The sequence below is a fragment of the Aulonocara stuartgranti genome (assembly GCF_965226115.1).
Source record: "Aulonocara stuartgranti genome assembly, chromosome: 16".
Taxonomy (NCBI): domain Eukaryota; kingdom Metazoa; phylum Chordata; class Actinopteri; order Cichliformes; family Cichlidae; genus Aulonocara; species Aulonocara stuartgranti.
In genome coordinates, this window is record NC_138952.1 from 6,446,661 (window position 1) to 6,463,513 (window position 16,853).

The 16,853-nt window shown below is 41.5% G+C and overlaps 1 protein-coding gene across 14 annotated transcripts in view; it reads right to left on the reverse strand.

The window, feature by feature from the left end:
• LOC309691066 (tensin-1-like) overlaps window positions 1–16,853 on the reverse strand; it is a 243,244-nt gene that overhangs the window by 108,008 nt on the left and 118,383 nt on the right. For 13 of the 14 annotated variants that reach the window (XM_082508581.1, XM_082508582.1, XM_082508596.1 and 10 more), the window contains exon 3: window positions 6,251–6,288. The exons of the other annotated variant lie outside the window; for it this stretch is intronic. In XM_082508581.1, coding sequence (XP_082364707.1) covers window positions 6,251–6,288 — 38 coding nt within the window. The remainder of the gene's footprint in view (window positions 1–6,250; window positions 6,289–16,853) is intronic. 14 annotated transcript variants of the gene reach the window in all.

Here is a 16,853-nt window from a genome sequence, read left to right on the forward strand (position 1 = left end):
TTGTATGTAAAGGCACTGCTGGTTTTCTCCTTTGGTCAACTTCTTCCTGAAGTAGACAGTATGAAAGATGGATCCAGGTATGCCTCCAACAGTTCAAATGTGTGTTGGGTAATAGGGGAGTCTGAATTGGCTGTAGGTGTCTAACTATATGTGAACCCTGTGATGACCCTGTCCAGGGTTTACCCCACCTCTCCTCTAAAAGATGGATGGATAGGACATAGTGGTGCTTTGAACCAAATGATACTCACTAACCAGAGTAGGTAGGATCAACCCTCTGGGGAGCGTCAACTTCATGCCAGATGTTTCTACAGCTAACAGAGTTTTCGCCTTGAACCCAAGTGTTGGACCATCACACCTTAGCCATTTCACACATGCACTGCAGCCCTGACCTTTCACTGATTCATACATTCAGACAATTAACAGACAGCGAGTGTGTGCTGATGTGCGTCGTGTCCTGCCTCCTGCTTGATCGGCACAGGCGCCACCTCATGACCATCAATCTCCAGCTGTCTGCCTCATATGTGAAAGGCCACATCTGGACAATGTCCAGAAAATCAGATCTGTACAACATCCAGACCTCATTACCTGGATTCATGGTTGAAAACAGTTCATCCATATCCATATAGAACAGATTTGTTTTGATTTATTGGGTGTGGGCTCTGAGGATTCATTAAACAACCAACCGCATAATCAAAATAACAATAATCTCAAAATCATCTAAAAAACAGAAAAAGAGGTCAACAACAGAACAAGCTATTGAATATGAATCCAGGTTTTACCGCTGAAACAAGTGCCCAGATAACTGCTAACCAGATAACTGCTCCAGAATTTCACAGTTATCGATGCAAACATTGTTCTCCAGCTGCAGACCTGACGATCTCTCTCAAAAATGCATCTCACATGTGTGGATACAGGTGTTTGGATGTGTCAAAGATTTGGAAGCGATAAATAATACAAGGTAGACTGTTTGTCTTATTTGTAGCCGCACCAAGAACTTTATATCTCCAGGTGATCGCTCAGAAATGTTAAAAATGTCGGGAAACGGTAGCTACTGACAGGCAGACTGTGCCAGAATGACTATTGAACTCAGTGGTATGTAGTAAGATCCAGAAACTTCCTGGAAAGGAGAATATTTATGTAAGAGGCTCAATTCTGCAAGTGAACCTACTGGTTTTATTATCATTGACTATTATTTCAATAGATTTATACTCTGAAATGCTCAGTAACACAATTTAAGCTTGATGAATGGGAAAGGAATCAAGTGTTAGTAATAATGTTGCAACTTTCATGAAACAAAGGGGGCAATTTGCAGCTTTTCACTTGGCAAACCTGATGAGCCGAATGAGGGCACATCCATCAGGAAGCTCCAAGCAGCAACAACAGAGCTCAAACTGCAACATGATGTGCTCAGTGAAAGGAACTAAAAGGGTCACAAACAACAAATCTGAAATAACAAAAGCACAAAGTGGAAGCGAGCCAGCACAAAGAAACGTACGAGTTCTCTCCACAGTTTCAAAGCATGCACTCTGAGAATTTCAGGAGCTGACAAAACAAGTGCTTCATCATTTCAGAGAAGCGGAACGAAAACACCAGCAGACAGAGAGGCGGAGAGATGATACGCTCTTCCACGTTGCTCCTGATTAATGGTGGAACACGGTGGTTTCCTTCTCAAAACACGCTTGACATGCAAGGATCAGAGAAACCAAATAACTTCGACTGGACAGCTCAGCTGTACAACACAACATACACCAAATACTATATTTGAAGCCACACAAATACACAGAATGGCAGGTTCCTTTATTACTATGAGCAAGGACACTGCAGTTCATTTCTGTACTATAAAGTGAAGTAGCTCCTTAATAGAAGTAACTTCATGATTTTAAACGCAGCTTCAGAATTACCCTGCACTACTAAATCATGTTAGCTCAGCTATGTTCAAAAGGTAAGGAAACAGCACAATGTTTGGTGTACATAGAGGATCTTTGCCTTTTAGTGACTACTGTCAATAGAGATACAGATTTTAAGTGAAAGCAATTCCATTCCTTGCTTGACTTCCTTTCTATAGACCTTTGTAGACTGATCATAAAGCAGCCTTAAGGGGCGTCCACACAGATAGTGACTGCTGGTGATGTCCCAACAACAAGAGACCACCCAAAGCAAAGCAAGTACTGGCAGGTCAAGAGTTAATATTGTCTCAACTCAAAAAAAGTCAAAAAATTAAAGCAACTACCAATGAAAGTGAAGAATGCTGTTGATTGACATATAGCACAAAGGAGTAGTAATTACACTAGTAGATTGACTACTAGCAACCAACCATTAGTGACAAAATAATGCACAGTGAGCGAATCTCTTCCTGTATTTATATAGGATTTGCAGGTGGCTGCTCCTTCCCAAACCTGGGTCTGCTGGAGGTCTCTTCCTGTCAAAAGGGAGTTCTTCCTCACCACTTTTTTCCAAGTCCTTGATCAGAGGGGACCTTGGGGAAATGCCGGGCTTCTCTTTCTCTGTTTGTTGAGTTTATCTTACAATGTAAAGCACTTTGAGCAAACTGTTATTGTGAATTGGTGTTAAATAGGCAATGATAAGGCTACTGTCCTTATTAGCCTATTCTTATCATTTATGTTTTTAACCAACATCCTTCTTGGATTTGACCGCTATTTTTATTTTCCTCACATTTATTTAGGGTTACAGTTTGCTCTTGAGAGAAATCTGTTGCTCTAGACCTGTCCGTGCTTGTGGATGGCTATATGGTATCAACACTACCTCTTTCACATCAATGTGTAATTTCCTGAGGAGCAAACACTGGGCAAACAAACCAATATTTTAATAACTACCTTGATTCAGGTAAATGAAGACTGACAGCCCTGAATTTGATCTTGATAACTCTAGTTGAGGTTAAATTCTTTCTAACTTCACAACTTCAACGTCACGTGTATTAAACCCCAGCAGAAAGTAGTCCTTACTAGGATGAAGTCTTTTTGGAAAGATGGTGTCCTGAACCGATTTTCAGCAGTGTTTTCTTGGCACAATACCCTGTAAGGTTAACTAAAAGGGAAAAATAAATATATTTTAATTAGAACTGAAGTCTGAATGCACTCATGTTGTTATTTAACTGCTGGGCAGGGTGGAAGGCATACAAGCCATGCCTTTAGACTGAAATTAGTGCCTAAGCAGTTTGAGGTTTTACCTTTCCTCAGCGCTTTCACAGCAAGTTGGCACGAAAGTCCCAGAAATCCTCTCTGTTTTTGTAAGGAAGTATATATATATTATATATACAAAGGAGACTGTGCATAAAGAAGGGAGACTTGTAAATTAGCCTGAAAAATGGAAAGATACCATCACTTCATGCAAACATATTCATGTTCACTTTCAGGATCACCCTATGTGATGTTTTTGGCTCTTTCCTGTCATCACCCAGAAGCAAAATTTTACTGACAAGATTTAACACATTTTTCACATCCAGCTGTGAGTAAACAGGCATGAAGGTGGGGAGGCGTTTTGTGACCATTTGTTTGCTGCCCGGTTAAATATGGGCTGTATATTATTCTTATCTCCAGATGGAGATTTATAATTGTAACGTGTACTTACGAGAACTGTCCTACCTCTGAGTTATTTTCGAGCGCTCAGATTCCTAACATTTCAGATCATATATGGCTGACAGGTCGCAGAAAAGAGCTTTAGCTGGATTTTAAAATAAATAAGTCATAAAAATGTAGCCAGTGGTCTCGCAGGCCTGACTGAGTGCCGATAGTTATCATGCTTGACCCTGTCGCGGTCACTCCCTTGTTTTTCATCTCAGGCTTTTTAGCAAATTGCTTCCTGCCAAAGCCTTGACATTTTTAGCTGAAATGTTTAGAAAAGGAAATGCTGCTGTGATTTTTGGAGATGGAAAGTTGCAGGTTTGTATATATAGACACTGGCAGTTTGCTAGGCTTCTCCAACAAATTTGACCTCTGGCTTCCTGAAATTCAAGCGTTATCATGTACTGTGTACTTCCATTCATCACACTTTAAAAATTGCACGATCTGCAGGGAAAACAAAGGAGAAAAAGACGTAATTTCTGCAGGTTTCAGCGACACATTTCTTCTCGATAAGGTCCTTTCAAATTACTCTGGATCAAAGTACATATTATGAGGGAAGTCAGAAGCTCATCGCTAACCAACACCAATGCTTTACCAACATTAAAGTGAGAGATCTGGATCCACAGCAGAATTTCATGTTATTCTTTTTCCCTTTAGTAACATTGTGTTTTTTTCCCCCCGAAGCTCCAGCTCTCCACCAGGTTTCATGAAATTTAGGTTTACAGTAACCTTGCTGAAACCCTACCATCACCCCAGCTACCTACCTAGCTGTCAGTTAGACAGCTACCTGTAGATGCTAAAGATTGATTAATTTAATGATTGCTAACAGGCGCACACAGCAGAATAAATGGAAAGCTGGACAGAGGGACTGGTGTCACTCACACGTTTGTAAAGTGTCATTTTGAAGCTTCAAGATTAGCAACTTGGATGTGTCGAATGAAGGGTGGATCTGACTTTGAAACCACATGCTAATGAGCATATTCTGGAAAATCTTCTTATAGAATAACCAGAATTTATAAAACTTAACGGCCTGTTTAATATGACCTGAAAGTATTGCCTGACACCATGAAACAACAAAGAAAGGTCTGCTTCCCATAGACTTTGATATAACTGCAAGTCATTTTTAACCACAATACTCCCTACTGGCTATTAAACAGGATGCATTAAGACTCTTCTGTAATGCTTCACTTTTCAGACCCACACACTCCCACTCTATTCTCATCTACCATTATTAACCCAAGGTTAAGAGAGAATCACACAAAAGGTTTTTAACCTCCCCCTACAAGAGGCTCAGATCCTAACTGGACATATTTGTAGTAAATTGCTTCTTTAAGCCCACTAAAAAAGTAAGTCATTCATGAAGAGGTTTGAGTGCATGACAATTCATTGTCGGAATTAGAATCAGCTGTGAAATTGCCACATATTCCCATATGCACCCGTTTCCCCAACTTCATATCAGCCCAGAGTAAAACAGATTTTACACAGAAGCACTCTGAGCGCAAATAAATGTAGCACAACAACATGAGCTAAAAGACTAAATAACTTTCTTGAGCAAAGCAGTCTATTACTAATGACGGAGGAATAAGAGACATTAGATTGGACCGTCTGTAAACACGAGGAAGCTGTAGGAGTGGGAGAATTTTTCTCTGACGATCCTAAATTTATTATTATATTAATCAAAAAACTGATAAAGGTCACACATTCTTTCAAACAGCAGTAAGACTATTCCATAGAGGTCACTGGCTACATTATCTATTGGGTGATGGTGGATGTGTTATATTTTAAAGGTTGTTTAGAGCTGTGGAATTAAACCTGAACCCTTGCACCTGCTCTCTCACTAGCTTTGGTGAACTAAAACTTTAAACCATCCTAAGAAACTGGCACTCTCATTTGTAAAGGTTATAATATTGAAACGCAGTCACCAGTGAGACAGGAATCACACGCAGGTCTTATAATTTCAGCCATTTTGTTTAATAACGTTCCACTGGAGACCTCCCTCACATGGTTCACCAAACCCACCGCCTCTTATTCAGCGTGGCCCGCCTGCCCTGCGCCCCTGGCATTTCCTGTGTGTAAAACAGAGTGGGCAACGCTGGCAACTAGCACCCATTTCCAATAATGGATACCAGATGAAGGGTGTGTGTTTAGGTATGTGCTGTATGTGTGCAAATCCTGCCCTAAACCCTAAATGAATGCTGCACCTTTCTAATTATCCAGCACGAACTCCAGCTTCTCTTTTTTTTCCCTCCCATTTTCTTGCTCTTTGCTTTCGCACAACATTAATCGAGCTCCAGCTCCACCAAGAGGTCTTTTATTTTTAGAACACGGGGACGATCTCCAAGACGCAAGAGCTCATCCAACATAAACAGATTCTGGTACAAAGAGTACTTGTTTAGACATTCTTAAGATTCTTCTGCAGAACATAAACTCCCCCCAAACTCCACCTATCTCAACATCTGCATGTATATGTGCACATACGCACATCTTAAAGAGTAGATGGCTCCAAATAAACAGAACATTCAGCCCTTCTCATGTTCCTTCATGTGGAAAGCAATATTCACTTGATGCATGAAGGTATTACTAAATATAACATTCAAATATCAGCAAACATGACATTGCCTTCCTTTATGGTTTTTTTTTTATGTGTGCAAATTGTTTAGGACTCTTACCTTGACTTCACATTTCTTGTGGCATGCGATTCGGCACACTGGAAAAAGAGAAAAGGAGAGAAAAACCAATTAACTCCACAGATCATAAAAAGCTTTTGAACATTATGGAAAAATTCAGACTGCGTGTTGCATTATGAGTGATGACGCTGAGCAGCTGTCAAGAAGACATGAAAAAGCAAGAGGTATATTCAAATTCCACAATGTTTGTACTGTGGTCAAAGTCAAACAGCATCTGCTGTTAGCAGGCTGATACTGCCACAGCAGCTCACACTCCCAGCAAAGGCTTAGAATTCACTGCTGTGAAGGATAACACACAGTGAGAGATCTCATCTCTGTGTCATCGGTTAAATGAACTTTTTAAAGTGTAATCATCACCAGTGCGATGATCTTTTTACTGAAGCATCTCAAAATCTACAGATACACATCAAAACAAACTCAGCCGGACATAATAAAGAAACCACTGTGAGAGTTTGGGCTGCAGTACTCATCGTCTCCCAGACTAAACAGCTTTCAGTGCAATGAATGAGTCAGGATGTTTCAGCCGTCTGTGCATTTGTGCGACAGGCCACCCTCCAGTTATCGATTCCTACACTGACCACACGACTGTCACATGAAGTTAAAAGATCTGATTTATCTCGAGGTCTGCAGCTGGAAAATATTAGGTTACTCATTAGTCCCAAACAACAAATGATCAGTCTTGATGCATGCTCAATTATCCAGGAAAGGAAATCCCAAAAAGTTGATTCTGTTCATCTGGACGCAGCGTTTCCAGTGGGAGAGACGTTTCGTCACTCATCCAATGACTTCTTCAGTCCCAGCTTCAGTGGTGCTGGTTTCAGTCATTGTGCAAATGTACTGTTTATAAGGTTGGGGAAACCTGCAGTCAGCTGAACTGAAGAAGTCACCTGGATGAGTGACGAAACGTTTCTCCCACTGAAAACGCTACGTCCAGATTAACAGAATCAGCTTTTTGGAGTAATTAATCAGTTTTCCTGAATTTCTTGCTCCAGAATATTAATCTTAGGCACCGTTTTAAAGATCAGGGACAGATTTTCCTCCTGTTTTTGGAAACTTTCCACTTTTTGAACATTTTAATTCTCTCACCTTTTTTGCTACAATAAAAATCCACGTCTGTCTGCTTCATTCCAACCAGTACCCCAATTTTTCCTGGTTTACTCCTGGATTTTAAGACCACCTTCTAGAGATAAGCCTTGCTCTTTCTCCTAGGAACCTTCTGGGATTTTTTTTAAAGCCTCTCAAACTTTATTCAGAATACTGAATGAAACAGCCGTTATCTTTTGTGTCACACAAGAGCGTCGAAATCAGTCATATTTGTTATTTTTAGCAAGAAGTCATCTTTTCTAAACATTTTCTAAAACATGACTGATTGCATGAGATGTATTCAGGTGATATGAAAAAAAGAACCTCAGTTGCACTCTCTTCAAATAGCCACTGCACCAGTACAGTATATGGTTAAAGCAGATCTCGAAAATTTCATCAAAGATTAAAGAAGTTGTTTAACTATAGAATTTCTGCACAGTTTTCACAGCTCCCCTTCTGTCCTCAAGGCCTCTCTGTGGACTCCCACTGGGCCACCAATAAGGGTCAACAAGAGAGAGCAGCTGGACCAGCGGCTCATAAATTCTCAGCTTCCCTCGAAGGACAGAAAACCAAAACACGGCTCAGCGTGCCGAGGTGTAGGCTTTCCAAATAAAGGAGAAGGCTGTATGCTTTTACTGGAACGCTCTACGCCTTATGTAATGAGTTTTTCTTCCTGTCTCGAGCCACATTCTTCAAAGCAGTTGTAATATCTGTTGTGAATAGTTGTCAAGTCATTGATATGAAACTGGGAGGTGGCCAGTCCTGACATTGTGCGAGAGTCAGATTGTGTGTTTTGTATTATGTTATGGTGGCAGTGCAGTGTTTTCCTGAACCCTATACTTCCTCTACTCTTGCTTCCTAAACACTATGTTCTCTCTGATGTATACAGATTAATCATACAGGATATCCCTGAAACACTCCTTTAGTTCCACGTGGAGTTTTCTCTGCGTGACCCTCCTTCTTATAAGCTTCACTCTATGAATGTCAAGTCAATGTTCCACTGGGGCCAGCAGTTTAGTACATACAGACAACACAGAAAGACTTGATAAAATGCTAATTCTCCCAGGCTTGTGTGAAAGACATATCTTGACATTTCTTGGCTAAGTTCAACTAGTGAATGGTTTTGCACTTGCACAGGCTTAAACAAATCTGCAACATAAAAAGTAAAAAGACCAGAGGTGGAAGGTGAGACTGAGGGAAGAACCTGTTGGATGAAACCAGAAAAACCTCTCAAAGGAGGCAGCTAGTATTCGCAGCCTTGCCTTATTGGTTGTTACCCAGCGCTCATGACCACAGGTGAGGGTTGGAACATAGATCTGGTAGCTGGAAAAGCTTTGCCTTTTGTTTTATCCCACTTTTCACCATGACAGTCTGCTACAACGCCTTCATTCCTGAAGATGCTGCACCAACCCACTGGCCCAGCTCCTTTCCATCATCGTGAATAAAATCCCAAGATACTTGAACTCAGGGGCAGCTTCTCCCCCAACATATTGGGAGAAAACTACTGTTTTCAAGCAGATAAGCTTCTGGAAACTATGAATTTAAGGAGATAAACAAGACTTTGTTGGTGCAGTGGCGCCTATTGTGTACTATTCTTCACAGCTGACTTACTCTGGTTGCCAGAAAAGCTCAGACTGAGCATTTTTCTTTTAAACAAACACACTTAGTTTAGTTAGAAGTCATCTTTTAATTTCAATATAAAAATCTATTTCAAACGTGCATGAACAATATCTAATGTCGGTTCTAAAGCAGGTTACGCTAAAACAATGACATACCGCTAAATTTGCAGCAGGTATCTTTAATGTTGGATAAAAAAAAGCAGGGGTGTGAACTCTTTTCCGCCAAGATAAGTTTGAGAACCAGTGCATTTAAGAAGGTTAATGCACACGTCTCTTTTTAAGAGTTAATTTGACTGAAACTTATTTGGTTATGAAATGGTTTTGATCAAACTGTCACACAATGTTTATTTTTAAAGACTGTTTTCTTGTTTAAATATCAAGTTTCCGATGTGTAAATTACACGTAAATACATGCAAATGATCTTCTATCTTATCCTGTGACACATGGTGCTCTTATTGGGACTGCTGTGGCCTCTCTGATGTCAGCAGTCATGGTGTGGCTGAGTGTGTGTGTTGGTCAGTTAGCTCAGTAGGAAAACATCTGGTCTCCAGAGTGCGATCTCATGAGTCTGAGTCTCCCTCATGGTGAATTACATGTTGATGTTTTATACACCCAAAAATGACATTTGTTTTTTGTTCGTTTTATTTTGTTCTCAAAAATGATCAATGAAAAAGAATATGAGAAGTTCAAGAAGGATACTGAGGAACATCGTCATGGCCGCCCGCACAGCTTTTCAGTAAATGTTCTGTCAGTGATTATTCAACATTGTTTTCAAGAATCTTATTTTTAAGACATGATGTGACACTACAGTTAAACATCAGACACTGACAGTAAAGCCAATGGTTATTTGCTGAGAGGCTCAAGTTATCAAGGCCAAGAACACCTGATGTTTTACCTTTAGTCTTAAATGCTTTAAAAGATGACAGCTGCCTTTGGTGCAGGCTTCTTCAGTTCTAAAACCTGATGGAGAGTCACAGTTTAGTGGAGGTGTCACCCTGGATATGGTCCTGAAAGATGATGAACCACCCTGTAATTATGTGAGTCATTAAAGGCCACACATCCAGGGGACAAACTCCCAAACACAATTCAATTTATATAGTGCCAAATCACGACAAGAGTTGCCTCAAGGTGCTTTACATTGTAAGGTAAAGACCCTACAATAATAGAGAGGAAACGGAGAAAACCCCAAAAATCATATACAAGCACTTGGGTGACAGTGAGAAGACAAAACTCCCTTTTAACAGGAAGAAACCTCTGGCAAAACGAGGCTCAGGGAGGGGCGGCCATCTACTGCGACTGGTTGTTGTGGTCGTGGCAGACCAAAGTGACTGAACAACTCTCAGGACCACCTAAAAACAGGCCAAAACCTGAGACTCTCCATCAGTTTTGGAACTGAAGAATCCTCGTGGATGAGAGCTGAAATGTCTTCATGAATCAAAAAGAAGTCCTATTGCCTTTAGCAATGAAAAATGGCCTGGATGCGGAGAAGCTACGCAAAACTCTTTACTTTTACTTTGATGCACTTTGAAGTCCTTAATTTTGCTCAAGGTCAGAGGTCATGTTCTCTGAGCAGCAACTGTAAGGATTAAGGTACAACCTACAAGGCTTTTCAGGAGACTTTAGTTTTTCTTTCACATCTAACCCTATATTCTTTGGAATGAGAGAAAAGTTAGGGGTTTAGGAGTGGGTACTTATCAGTTTTAAAATCTATCTAGGGTTAAATTAACATACGAGAACTTTATTAACATTATTTACATCAGGTGCACAACACAGTTCAATGTGAGCTGCAAGATGATAAATGTAAGATAAAATATGTGTTCACTGGTATTTCAGTGTGCAACAAGAGTATGTCTACAAACTGAAACCTGAGAAAGTGAGAAGCTTCCTTTTTAGATCCAAAAAGTGTACTTACATCATGCAGAGGCATTTAGTTTCTATTTAAGCGCTCGCTGGACTATATTTGCACACGTGGGGGGCTTTTTTGACTTCTTAATTAGAGGCCTTCAAATCTGGGAGGCACCATGAAATCCTACCGGGATGCACAGCGCATCCCAGAAAGTTCCCAGAGTGAAACTAGAAGGGTTTGTTTCTACAGCATGACTCACATAATCTGTCAGGGAGCACCGAGATCGACTCCAGACAAAAATAATGAAACACGTTCATTTAGATGACTGTCGATTCCCGCAAAGACTGTTTTCTTAACTCACGTGGGAGCTTGTAAACCTTCTGCTTGGCTTTTGTCATGTTTACTTTCATGATCAAAATTGCTATGAATCATTATTTTCTTATAATTTATTGTTTTTTCCATCTAAACCACAGCTAAATCCGCCATAACTGCCCGTACAATGATGTAAAACAGAGCAAAGTACTAAAATCTCAATTGCTGACACAATTTGCCCACAAAGCCCATTTAACAGAGGCTCTGCAGTTTTAAATCATGCTGTATAATCTCACCGATTTGTCATGGACTCTTAGATGTTCTTGTTCTCTGAGCAGGCTACACTGGCTTAAAAGTGCAGACTGACAATCGATTTTTGACTTTGGAAATAACAGAAACGTCATCACAGTGAGGCCCGGCAGCTGGGTCGGAGCTTTCTGTCCAATCACGTAAGCTTCTTCATCAGCTTAAGTGTTTTTCAGCATCAGCCTTTTATGGTGACGTATAGCAGATGAGAATCCTCGATGTTCGGAAACGTGCATCTGTGTAATCTCATGACAAACGGGAATGCTCATTGGATAAGAAAGCTCATGTCCATATACAACTGGAGAGATCCATGATGGCTTCTAAATGGATCGGGCGCTCTTCCCAAAGCCACAGTAAGAAAGTAAGAAGAAAAGTTTAACCAGTAAATATTTGATAAATAGCTTAAACAATGATTTAGCTAATTATTGGTGGAAAAACAATTCAGAGTGGACCTATTGTGTTTTTTGTTTTTTTAACTCTTAGACTCCACTAAAGTAGCTCTCCATGATTAACAGTCAAAGTAATCTTGATTTAACCTTCTCCTGGTCCTTACACTGACTCAAACAAGCTCTACTCCCTTTAAGGCCAAGCTTCACTCATTAGTATGACTAGCAAATGTGGTGCTGTTGGGATCTGCCCTTATATGGTCAATGTTGAGTCCTATACTACTGGTCTGACAAAGTTTGGAGCTAACTGGAGTCCCTTCTAGCTAAGCTGGGAAGGAAGTTGCTAGTCATAACTCACCTTCATCATTTAAAACTGATTTATTATCATCTAAAACTACACATTTTGTTTTTGAGCAGTTTTGCAGTATTTGCAGTTCAAAATAATCCTTTTCATTATATTGGACCGTGGTGCAGATGTTTTAGTCCCCTGAACACCTCCATTTAAACCAGCGTTCTCCTGATTAGAGCAGAAGGTTTGAACAACAGGTGCGAGTTCTGTGCCTATAGCAGAGGCTGTGTGCCTGACACGCTCATAACAGGGATATCCAATCACAATGACCACATAAAGAGCCAGGATTAGAAAAAGCTGTCAGAATCAAAGTCTTTAGAGCAGTGCGAAGCTTGAGCGTTAGGTCACAGGTGGCATCATTTAAAATTTTGACCATGTTTAATACTTGCATCCCGCACTGTAAGAGCATATATGTGACAGAAAATAAGAAAAGCACAGCAGGATCCCTTTAACGCTCTGTAGACTTGTGTTTCAGCGCTACACATGTGATGAGCTGTGACACAAGTCGCGTGGAATGTTCTCATATGTGTGGAAACCAAACACACTTTGCTCGATAAGCATAAAAGCCATGTGCTTGTCCATCAGGACGATGTCCAGCACCGTCCCCCGTAAACAACTCTCCTGGGCCACGTGGGAAGAAGTAAGACTTCCATATTGGGTGTGAAAGCGTGGAGCCCGGAGCGCTCAGGCTGGGCTTTACCTTGTTAGGAAGTCGGTGCTTTGGAGAATAAACAGAGCAGAAATGTTCCTGCTGGAGGGAGGAGAGGAGGGAGAGGAGGAAAGCAGCACAGTGATGAGGAGGGATGGAAGATGAGGAGAGAGAAGATACTGGAGAAAAAAGACATCTGTGCAGAGGATGAGTAATAGAGCGAGGGGGTGCAACAACTGCTCATATCAATCATTGAGAAGATGAGAGGACAGCAGGGATGGAAGTCGATCAAAATGAGGAGATGATGACGAGTGTGGAACGCCGGCTGCTATCTGAGTCTGGGTCTGTGGTATGCTTTACGACATCGGAGGGAGGGGGAGAGAAGGGTTATAAAGAGGCGGGTGATTTCCTTCCCCTGGTCCCTTGGAATGAGCGTACAGTCCCACAGGGCTGGGCTGGACCCCTTTACAACACAATCAGAGGGGCAGAGGTTGGAGAATTTCCTCTTCCTCCACCCTCCTCACTCTCACTCTCTCCATCCTTCCTTTTTTCATTTGCTTCCCATGCACAAACACGTGAGCACCAACACGTGTACATATGATGCGCTAACATACACTCTACATCACCAAATCCCTGAAATCACGATTCCTTAAATGTTTTTTTTCATCAGTTTTACACCTCTTTTTACACTGTAAGCGAAGCTACAAGATAAAACGTGAAGGTGGATGGATGGGTGGGTTTATTAAAGTAAAAACAAGAATGTCTTTGTCATGCTAAATGACACGCCACTTGCCCAAGTTTGAAACATTGTGGACTGGTAGGCATTTCCAGGTCCTATTTTAACCAAACATGAGTCACGAGCCATTCATCGTGAATCTCACTGCTTGGAGGTCAGTAAACAGCCTTGTGATGCATTAACACGGCCTTAACACACGGCCTGATCCCAACGTGTCAGGGGGACAAAAATAGCAGCACTGTGTGCAGGAAAGTCTCACAGTGACAAGAAACTTTTGGGGACAAAATAATCATTTTGAAAGCTTCATGAAAAAAAAGAATCTTGGAATCTCAATTAGGTGTTTTGTATTTACATAAAATATTCATGAACAAACACACTTTTAAAGCTGCAGTGTTTAAAAAGAAAGGTCTCCCACAACATTACACCTTTTACTTTTTTATATCAGGTAAAATTTAAATTGCACCACTGCATCTTCTGTGGGGTTTGTCACTCTTTATACTCCCTTACTTCATGAGAGGAGAGTATCACAGAGACACAAATTCTGAAGCTTGAAAAGAGAGCCCAAAGTAGGCTCAGGAGATCGGGTTCCCCCTCAGACCGCTCAAACATAATTATGGATTTTTTAATTGTTTATTTCTTTGGCCAAAGACATTTAAATACACTCCCCCCACCACTCAAAAACCAAAACAAAAAAAAACCAAACATGTTTTCTGCCCCAGCTTCAACTCCATTTATAGGTTGTAAACACCAAGTGTGTTTGAATTGGCATCTCTGGGTGTTTTTACTTGAAAGAATGTCTACTCAGTGGTTAGAAACCCACACATGCGGTAATGTTTTTTTTCCCTGTAAACACTGAAGAGACGGGACTTTCAGTGTTTATGATGAAGATGTCTAGCAAATGCAGGTGGGATATATAACATTTAACCTGCTTAAAAATATATATTTTCCATGTAATTATGTGCAATATGTGGAGAAAAACTGCCGAATCTCGCTGTTAGTTTGAATTATTTTTTCCAAGCAATGTCATCCAAATAGCAATAAAATAGCAAAAGTAATAATACATGCTGTGTTGCATAATTAACTGCATTAAATAAACAGAATCATCCATAAGCCAACCACTCATTTTGGAGTTTGTCTTAAAAACTGAATATTGTAGACAAAACAATTATCTTGTCACAAAAGTGACTCCACAGACGACAGCATTAAATCTTCTATTGTTCCAAACGCTTGAAAACCTGCAGTAAATTTCTTAATTTCATCACCTGATCCCTGTTGCGTGGTGCAAAGAATGCTATGAATGTGTCTACACATGCACTCTGCTTGCACCAACCTGCAGTGCACTTGCTGCATTTTCTGTGTACTGTAGCATTAATGTCAGTAATTATCGGCACCCAGCCACCTCGATCCATCTTTTGACTCACACAGGGTGTCATCATTTAGCCCACATGTTTTCCCGAGCTAAAATCCCTGCCTGTGCTGGGTTTCTGCGGGTAAAGCCCCACCTTCATTCAGCTGCTCAGCGTTTCTTAACTTGGGAGATCCCCACAAACATTGCAGGGGAGTTGGATAAATCCTGAGCAAGAGTTCCCATGGACTCAGATCTGTGTCATGAGTTTGCTTCTTCCTGACAAAACAGGACTTCTGTTTGTTTACTCTTGTGTCTGGTTGTGTGTGTTTCACTGTGAGTATTAGTCTGACTTTGTTTTGTTGAAACAGCTGTTTCCCTAAAACAATGTGCAGCTATGGAGAAAAAACACAGGAAAACACTCAGGATTTAAGTTTCTGTAGAAGAATTCTGGAATTTTACAGTCTGCAGCAGATGTAGTGTGAAACAAAGACCTCTGCTGCCACCTGGTGGTTGCTGAAGTCCCTGAATCTGCCATGTTTTTCAAAACGTTGAGGTTTTGTTTTTTTTTTTGTTTGTTTTTTTAATGGGGGCTCATGATAAGGGAGGCGTCCAACTTTTTGTCGGACTGCACGGCGCTTTTATCAATTGTCTCACATTTTGATTGCCTCTGGTTTACAAAAGTGAACATCTGGTAAGAAATGTGTGCCTCAAAAAGTGACGTGCTGATCTGTGCATCCCTTCTGAAACCCCACAGATGAACACAAACTCTTTGCTCTTCAGTTTGTTGGGAGCTGGTTACCCTAATCATGACCCAAAGAGCCACAGTTTGTTGGAATTTTCTAAAGTGGTCCTGAGCAGCAGTGCTCCAGGCTTTCTGAAGCACTTTCAAAGGTTTTCTTGGACAATGGCAGCTTTTTCTCCAATTTTCAGTCCAGTTTTGCACCTGATTATTTTCAGAGGAATGATCCTTTGTTGGTTAAGACTTAGGTGCCAAATTTATGCCTGACTGATTCCTAAGTCGAGGGATGAACCACTGTTATGGTTACACATAACAGACAAGTTAGCAATGAATCAATTTTAAATTGCATCTTAAGGCTTTGTTAGTAGTCCTGGTCGCGGAACACTGGACCAGCTCTTTATCCTCTCCAGGATACTTGAGGGTGCATGGGAGTTTGCCCAACCAGTCTACATGTGTTTTGTGGACTTGGAGAAGGCATTCGACCGTGTCCTCGGGGTGTCCTGTGGGAGGTGTTGCGGGAGTATGGGGTGTCTGGCCCATTGCTACGGGCCATTCGATCCCTATACAACCGTTGCAAGAGCTTGGTTCGCATTGCCAGCAATAAGTCGGACTCGTTCCCGGTGCGTGATGGGCTCCGCCAGGGCTGCCCTTTGTCTCCGGTTCTGTTCATAATTTTTATGGACAGGATTTCTAGGCGCAGCCAAGCGGCGGAGGGCTTTCGCTTTGGTGGTCTCAGAATCTCATCTCTGATTTTTGCGGATGATGTGGTTCTGTTGGCTTCATCGGGTGAGGGCCTCCAGCTCGCACTGGAACGGTTCGCAGCCGAGTGTGAAGCAGCAGGAATTAGGATCAGCACCTCCAAATCTGAGGCCATGGTTCTCAGCTGGAAAAGGGTGGAGTGCCCACTCCGAGTCGGGGATGAGTTCCTGCCCCAAGTGGAGGAGTTCAAGTATCTCGGGGTCTTGTTCGCGAGTGATAGGAGAAGGGAGCCGGAGATCGACAGATGGATTGGGGCTGCAGCTGCAGTAATGCAGACGCTGCACCGGTCCGTCGTGGTGAAGAGGGAGCTGAGTGTAAAAGCGAAGCTCTCAATTTACCGGTCGATCTACATCCCTACCCTCACCTATGGCCACGAGCTGTGGGTAGTGACCGAAAGAACGAGATCACGGAGACAAGCGGCAGAAATGAGCTTCCTCCGAAGGGTGGCTGGCC